General features: G+C 35.1%; 1 protein-coding gene across 3 annotated transcripts in view; it reads right to left on the bottom strand.

Annotated features, from left to right (window-relative positions):
- Window positions 1-2736: 2736 nt before the first annotated feature.
- LOC149799102 (spondin-1-like) overlaps window positions 2737-9363 on the bottom strand; it is a 79996-nt gene continuing 73369 nt past the window's right edge. For all 3 annotated transcript variants that reach the window (XM_089958101.1, XM_089958099.1, XM_089958100.1), the window contains exon 14: window positions 2737-9131. In XM_089958101.1, the coding sequence (XP_089814227.1) occupies window positions 9081-9131 (51 nt within the window). In that variant the 3' untranslated portion in view covers window positions 2737-9080. The remainder of the gene's footprint in view (window positions 9132-9363) is intronic.

Genomic DNA, 9363 nt, shown 5'->3' with positions numbered 1-9363 from the left:
CTAAACAGTCCCAGGGGTTTAGTCTATGTTAAATTCCCATTGTCGGTAAATAGGCCCAGAGGTTTTGTCCATTTGGAATTCCCATTGAGGCTAAACACCCCAAGCAATATTCCTCATGTTAAATTTCCCTTGAGGCTAAACAGTCCCAGCAATATTCCCCATGTTAAATTTCCGTTGTCCGTCTATAGTCCCACCCATGTTAAATTTCCCCATGTTAAATTCCCCTTGTCGCTAGCTTTGCCTACGAACTTTTTGACTGGGATTTCCATTATCGCTAATGTGCCCCACTACACTACTCATATTTCAAATTTCGTTATTTGTGCATTCAGTATTTATCGATTAGGAATATAATATTCAAAAAGTGCAATTGCCTCCTTTCCTTCGAAGTAAAGATATAACGTACGTGAATATAGGTACTCCATAACTGCTGACTCGACAGGAAAATGTAGGATCGTGTCAGAATGGCAAATTTGGTTTGCATAATTCATTAGCACACTATCGTTATCAGGCAGTAACAGTTGTGCAATATCTACCTACGTTCTAGAACTCTAAAACAAATATGAAGCGAACTCCATTCGCGGTTTGTGTGGTAAAAATATCAACGTGTGTATGTAAAACAAATTTGATGATGAGAGTGTGAGAATCGATGAAAAATTAAAATAAATGAAGTCAAGAGCGGGTGTTTGAAAATACGATTCCATACTATACCCCGCAAAGTAATCAGAAAACCATTGCATACTGCAGATGATGCATTGATTAGTCGACCTAAAGACAGGGGGAAATGGTGGGGAGAGGTCCTTGCATCATAATTCACCATGTCGTTATTTTTATCCAATAAAAAACCATGTCTCTATATGTCTCCCACGTGAACTGAATCGATAAGAAACTGACGAGTACAGCAATTTTGATCATACCGACTTACTGTATTTTACATAACTACTAATCAAATTTATAAAATAGTACAGCGACGCTACAGACGCTGTAACATGATAGAGAGATGAAACTCATTTCCGTTTATTGTGGAATAATTCAAATTTGTATGCAACGACTGAGTGGACTGAGAACGGTCACGTGATCCTGCTCTGATTTTGACCGAAAAAGTTTCGGTTACAAATTAGCTTTCCAGTGTACATTAAGTCCAGCTCTTCTTCGACAGGCTCAGTCATTTGTTGTTATTCAAAGACACTGGCATAAGAAATTAAAGCAGCGGATTTTAGTAAAAATGGATACCTTTTTAAAAAGTAAAACCAACGAATGATAATTATGCAGTATATTTGCTCAGTAAAAATCACTGTTTCTTTTATTTACTCTTGCCTTGTGATTTTGTACTGGCTTTGGCATCTTTCCTAGCCAAGGGTCACCGATCCACTCAGTTCCACATCAACGATGAACGAAGTCAATCGACAACCTTTGCTTGGCGAAAACTGGGCTAGGTAAACTGGCGCCATGTGCACAGATCCATGAAAGAAAACTGTTTTTTTCGATGAAATCTGTTGATTTGAAAACTATCTAGAGGGAATATTTGAATGATACATGTGTGTGCATTTATCGAAGTGTAAAAGTTATTTAATTGTTCATATATAGTTCGAATGATTTTATTTGAATTTTATGAGTGGATGGGTATTTATCGAAGTGTGAACTGTGAGAGGTTGGGTTATCGAAGTATAAAATTTACGTAATCACTCATATAAATAAAATTCAAATAACTTTATATTAACTTTGTGAGTGATTAGACAAAATTATCAATTTGGTTTCCAGCCATGATTATTTAGTCCTGTAGTAAACGATGCATGATTCTGCAAGATGCTTCAATACCATTATGAATATCTGGAAATGAGCTCCCTTCATCATACGTCATTTTTCTTCCTTGTACTGTTAGGTATTTTTTTTAGGTTCATTTTTTATGTAATATTACTGCTTAAAATGAAGGCTCAGTTCTAAGAACAAATCGTTGTAAATTCACTATGAGAACATGAAAATGTGAACAGATGTGCTCCCAACGTGTAAATGTGAATCATTATCGGGTGTGATATAGGAACTTCGTCATTAGTGTTGTCAACTGTCATACTGGATAGCGCTTTAATTATAGCAATTCGCTTGTTGCTCAATCCTCCGTGTATGATGACTTTATTGTATGTTGATGTACTGAAAGATAATGATGATGATGATGAATGATAAATATCTTTAATTTACAATTTATGTTACTCTAGTCATCATCATAAAGATCTCCTGAGACCTCAATGAGCCTTTTTAGCACTCATCACCGTAAGATTGCCCACAATGAGTCTTTTTTGCACTCATCACCGTGAGATTGCCTGCAATTAGCCTTTTTAGCACTCATCACCGTGAGATTACCTACAATGAGCCTTCCTCGTCACTCTTCACACGAGATAGCCTCCCGTAAGCATTCTTCAACACTCATCACGTGAGATATCACGTGAGATCGATTCCATTAGCCTTCCTCAGCACTCGCCACGTGAGATGGACTCCAGTGAGCTTTCGGCAGCACTCATCACGTGAGATATCACGAGAGATTTATTCAATTAGCCTTCCTCATAATACACCACGCGAGACAGACTCCACTGAGCCTTCTTCAGCACTCATTATGTGAGATATCACGTGAGATAGACTCGAATGAACAATCTTCAGCACTCTGTCCGTGAGATAACCTCCAAGGAGACTTCTTCAGTACTCTTCGTGTTATCTCAAGGGGATATCGAAAATCACAAATACAACTTCGGAAAAGACTTTTATTTTTGTTAACAAATTACGTTATCACAATATTTAAATGCAAAAATAAAAACCACTGACATAAAACTCCATCTAGTTTGACTGGCAATGAATTCAAAGTAACACACACACCCCAACCCCTTTCGAAATGGTGACTGGTCTGCTTGATATGCCATTTAAATGGATGTTTGTAAACCATCACTGAGTGCAGAAAACACACCTCCCGCATATACTTTTTTTCCTTCTAATTCGAAGAACTCCACCTTCAGATCATGTTTAAAACTATATGTATGTTGGGAAAACGAAACAAAATGTAAATTTGGGTTGTCTTAGCATGAATGTTTATAATTTGTATGGAAATGCCGCAGGATTACATTTACGTACACATAATGATATAATATGTCGCCACCTGACAGTAAATGTACGAGTCAAAATTAAGAAGGCAATGTGCAAAGTATTTCAGCTAATTTACATGGTCTTACAGTTTTCGAGAATGGTTGAAAGGAAACAAATAGTCCTCATCTTATATTTTCTTGAATACCTTTAAAGGTAGTCGCTTTTATCAAGGAATTCTGTATTCTGCTGTACCATCTTCTGAATTGCATTAGAATGAATAAGAACAAATAAACAAATACTAATTGCCCTGAGTACAAGATTTTGTGAAAAAGTTAGTTTCAAGGTAATGTGACTCGGGTAAATGTTTTCAGTCTACGCTTGGTTACCACAATAAAACTTGTAAAATGTATTTTCAAAATTTGGACAGTTATATTCAGAAAATCACAAGCAAAACAAGTCCAAATATTGTTTTGCCGTGTGTGAACATAATTAAGTTATGTTTCATTGGATCTTTCGAAAAACATCATTGTATTAGTTGTATCGTCTACAAAGGAAAAATTATATAGCTTTGTTCAAGGTATAAAAAAAGATGAGTTAAAGCCAATGCTTTTAAAGTAACAGAAGTTTACTATGTTATACTTGTACTTTATGCGACTGAGCATGCGTGTTTCATCTGTCACTAGTTAGCAAAAATAAACCATTTCAGTGACTTATAATACTTACTGTTTAAGCACTTGAAATAGTTTATATACGATACTGCAAATACAACAGATTTTGCTTTGTGTAAAAATACAGTTAAGATTATTATCGATATATTTACATACATTTTCTTTACATTATAACTTGTAGAACACGAAATTACAACAATACAAATGGTTCAAAATGTATACAAATATATGGTCACAGACCTTTTCATATACTAATGCACATCATAATAATAATTAAACAGCGATGTTTATAAATAAAAATAAAAGTATGAAACAATCGAATGAACCAGATCACTCATACCTACTGTACAAAAGATACATTTCTATTCATGGAAGCATACAGGTAAAATTACCACCCAACATCGCTCAGATACATTCGAACTGATTACCTGAATAAATTATAACATCAACAATATTACAGGGATCAGGCAAATGTCAACAGAACGGATAAATACCGTCTATATTCGCGTATTAGTCGAGTCGAACCGCAAACTGCACAGACGCAGATCTGCCGTCGCATGACGGGTCTATGTAGTTTGATAGAAGTAATCAGCAGAACAAACGACATAAACCATGATTTGTCTGTGCATGATGCGATGGAATATCAGAGTCTATGTTGTTTGTAGTTGAACTCGACCTACAAGCAAGTATAATTGGTTCATGAATTACATTCACTCATAAACACTCTTTATAACCAACTCAATCATTCTCACTCAGTGAATCAACTCATTCTCATTCAGTGAATTAACTCATTCTCACTCAGTGAATTAACTCATTCTCACTCAATGACTCAACTCATTCTCACTCATTTGAATTAACTCATTCTCACTCAGTGAATCGATTCATTCTCACTCAGTGAATTAACTCATTTTTATTCAATAAAATGACTCATCTCACATACTTTCCTATAACATATATTCTTTCTAGGCATTAGAAAAGTTTAAATTAAATAAATTTAATTGCACAGAAACAAATGATAGTATGCAAACAATAATCTAAAATCAATCGATGGATTTTTAACACTTATTAACGATCGTTCCATGGTAAAGCATTATTCCAAGCGTATGCTTTGAATAAATTTTTCGAAGTTTAAAACATTTTAGTGAGCGACAAAAAAATAGAATCCATCTACCATTAACATATCTTACAATCCAACTATATGTTATCTATGACGGCAACTTCAAGGTCAATTGAGATCACAAAGTGTGAAAATCTTCCATGCTCATGCGTAGTCCTAGTGCAAATTGCTAATCTGAAAGCGTTCTGTGCTGGTCTAGCGGAAATCAAATTAGACATTTGGACAATAAAGTGTAAATAAAAAGGAAAATCGCGGTGAACTCGGTCAAATGGTGATGTAGATGAGGTCAATACAGTCGTACTGACAAGAGAGTGACAACTGTATGCAACGTATTCGTACAAACTAAGTTAAAAGTATTTTCTAAACAGTTCAAAATAGAACATTACGAATAGTTCGAAAAGAAAGTCAAAAAATCACACAAATCAATAAATGTCCTTGATAAACGCTGGTACCAGGCCTAGATTGGCAAGTCAGTAACAGAGACCGGTAACTAGTAAAATCCCCCCCACTGGTTAGTCAGTGACGTCATTCGCAAAACAGTGACGTCATTCTCATAAGTTTGCAAATTTCTCTCTGAACTGCATTGGTTGGTTGGCAGCTTCACATAAATAAACGATAAATTTGTAGGCCTCTTTAAAAAATGGCGGTTATTAGTTATATGTGGTCTTACGGCCAAGTAGCGTGGCGCAGACGTCAGCGAAGATAAACGCTTTGATTATGGTTGGCATTAAATGACGTCACTTAGTGAACAATCCACCTATGCATGCATTAGCAGCTTTTGTAATATTTGCAACGTGTGTTTTCCTATTATTGGCAAAAGGGCCATGAACTTTCCGATTATAAAACGTGCTCGTCTGCAAGTAAAGACTGCTATCTACTGAATGCATAGAATTTACTTTAATATTCATACATTTGAATCTCTCATATCTATGATGGTTTATGCAGTAATGAGATCGTACGGGCACACTAAATGTTTAAATACCATTAGGCTGGCGTGCTGATAAGTGTAGTTTCTTTGTCGTCTATCATTTGTCGATAACTTCAACGTGCGCGAAATAAGAGAAATATTGTTTCCGCATATTTTGCCCATGTATTGAAATCTTCCGATGTTTCATTTTAATGGCACGATCTCACAGACACTCGAATATGTTGAAGAACAGCGGGCAAGACATGGGTGCAAACGTACCTTCAATTCAAGTGCACGCTTTAAATTAATCATGTAATACAAACCATGTGACAAATAGTAACATATCTCCATTTATCATTTTCGTTGGATACCAAATTATTCTAGGGAAAATTGCATGATTACATTCTTCTGAAGCCATTTTTGCTTTTGAAATCCTTGAGGTCAAATTCGGACACTTCAAGATGTACGCGTATTGAAAGCGGAAGACATTATTTTGTTATGCAGACTTAAAAGAATTATTAACAAGCTGATCAGCCTTATTTTTTATTTATTTTTACAAAAACAATCATGAACAGTGATATCAATCATGAATAGTGATATCAATCATGAATAGTGATATCAACCATGAACAATATCAACCATAAACAATGATATCAATCATGAACAGTGATATCAGTCATGAATAGTGATATCAGTCATGAACAGTGATATCAGTCATGAACAGTATCATGAACAGTGATATCAGTCATGAACAGTATCATGAACAGTGATATCAATCATGAACAGTGATATCACTCCCAATCCCATCCATCCATTCATCAACGATGATACTCATTCCTCTTTTCATTCATAATTCAATTCGTCTTTCATACTTTTCAACAACTCTAACTCGTGCGTATGAAATTAAATTCCATTAGTCTAGTATATTAATGCGATATGATCCGCTGGATACCAAGAGAGCATACTGCCTTGAAGATTATTTTTAAACATAGGACCGAAAGACAACATATTTTCTAACGAATTTGATATTTACAATTGTCTGTAGTCGCTGTGAAATATATCATTCTAATTCAAGCAAAATGCCTGAACGTCGATTTGAAAGAAAACTAACTAATATGACTATTGACAATATTTCAAAACTGTTACACACGTTACCATGGGAGAAAAATGATCATGTTCATATATAATTTGATATTTTTTAAAAATATATTCCATAGAATACGTTGCAAAATATAAGGTAACGTACATACGAATGCCAGATACTGAACAAAATATGGTTTTATGCTTTTCTTCTTAAAGGGATGAATTTGCTTGCAAACCTATATCGTGCAGTCGGAATAAATTAAGGTCGAATGTTCAAATATCGTTCAGTCGGAACAGATTAAGGTCGAGTGTTCCAATGAACAGCTTATTGACCTAGCATGTTTTTTGGGGGGATACGCTCAATAGAGTATACCACACAATAATCCAAAAATAATTATCCGAGTTTTTAACACAGGCTAAATGTTAGTGAAAGATTGGTTATTTCTTGCACAGGATCAAAAACTGTATAAATTAAGATCAACAAAACAATCACAAGATTGCAATACTATCCACAGACGGCTACATTAATGTCGATGATATGATAAAGAACACTGTGCCATATACCGTATATACACGTTTACAAGTGGGGACCAACTTCATATAGCAGACTTCATCATCTGCCGTCGCATTATGCAGACCCTATATGTTATTTCTTCTACTAATCGCTCCTAAGAAAATTCCTTAAACCCAGAATTGCCGGCACTTTATGCAGCGGCAGATCTGGGTCTCTGCAATTGGACCCGACTTATAAGGGATTATACACACTGTTTAGCACATAGTACATTAACTAACGTACATTTATATACAAGACATGTATATGTAAATTTCTTACTTGCCGTCCCACCCCCAACACATGCATACATGAGGCAGGGTTTTAAAATATCACCAAAAGACAAAGAATAATTATGTAGATTCGACACTTATTGTTAGTTTTTTGTCAACTGTCTACAGATAGTATGGGTATGTGATACAAAAACAATTACTAACAATGTAACACATGCATGTTTTGTCGAGGTACAAGTGCAGTTCTACACAAACGCTTCTAAAGTTGTTACTACAGCTGTACTTGTTTTATTTTATGTCTTTGGGTCTTACTAGTATGTATGTGAACTCACAAAGACGGCATAAAGACCCAATAATTTTGATGTAACACGTGTATGTTTTGTCAAATATCAAACATATTTCTATGCTGTTTAAACATTGTTCCAACAACTACTGTTCTTGTCTAGTTTCGTGTTCAATTATCTACTAGCCTTGGTGTACACTACATGCCTTTATACAACAACATATGGCACTTTTAATTTGTTTCGGTGTGAATTTATGTGATCAACAAAAAGGCCAATGAGGGTGTAACTAATTACAATAGTACAACTATCTCAGCATCCTTTATATTTAAACAATGTTGTAAATTCCTTCCTAATACAACACCATTATTTACAGGTCATTTCAATCCAAATGTAGTAGAAGCGAATTTCATTCTAGCGGTAATTTGTGGTGGGAGAGAATTCTGTGCAATTGGCGGAGCTCCTTAATACACGAATAGTATAAATCCCTTTTATTATTTCTAAGAATCAAACAAAGACAAGCAAATCGCAAAAAAAAAATATGCGAATTTTCCATCTGAAAACTGCTAAAGGCACTTTGACTTGTGTATTTCCGTAATGGCAGAATTCCTTGGTATATCATAGCATCTGTGCGGTGCGGGCCTCAATATGTCCTACAATGTCTATAGTACGGGGATTGATATATCATAGAATCTCTGTAGTACGGGCCTGGATATATCATAGAATGTCTATAGTACGGGCCTTGATATATCATAGACTCTATATAATGCGAGTCTGATATTTGTCCGGAAAATAATGAATGGCATAAATTAAGCTTGCCTTGCAAATGATGTAAAGCACATATACATATATCATTAGTCTTTGCGCCAAATTCAGCTGCCATTTCTAGGAGCTGTTCTAAAAAAGACGGTTCTAAAATATCCTATCCTGCATTTGATTTTATGTCAATTTATCATCTTATTCACGTCCTTGAAAACGTATTTCCGGTCCCTCCTCGTTCGCATTACAACAAAAAGTCACAGAGTCTGATTCGTTTAGAATGTATGAAATTATGGCTACACAAGAATGGAATGAAAGATTCACTATATGGATCCACTAATACCGTTGATGTGATGAGTACGTCCATATAAACAAAGAACACATGTATATCCCTGCCGCAAATTGTACTTTTGTTCTCAGTTGTATGGTGGATGAGCCTGCATTTCTTTAATAAATTTGTCCATTGCCTGGAATAAAAACACGTGAAATTTTTAATGTAAAAATAAAATCCAGTGCTCTTTTGCATTTTGATCCCTGAATACGATTTTGTTAAAAAAAACACGCATGTATTTATACGAAACGAACTCTCCAACGTCACGCCATTGCAACAGCTGTATAAAGTTTGTTACAATTTTCAAACCAGGGTAAATTATTAGGAAATCTGATATTATTTTAAAATCAAAACTCTTATAATACACG

The sequence above is a fragment of the Sinohyriopsis cumingii genome, chromosome 5 (genome assembly GCF_028554795.1).
Source record: "Sinohyriopsis cumingii isolate HCF-2022 chromosome 5, ASM2855479v2, whole genome shotgun sequence".
Classification (NCBI taxonomy): Eukaryota; Metazoa; Mollusca; class Bivalvia; order Unionida; family Unionidae; genus Sinohyriopsis; species Sinohyriopsis cumingii.
Note: the sequence above shows the minus strand (reverse complement) of the source record. Positions and strands in the feature narration are given on the sequence as shown.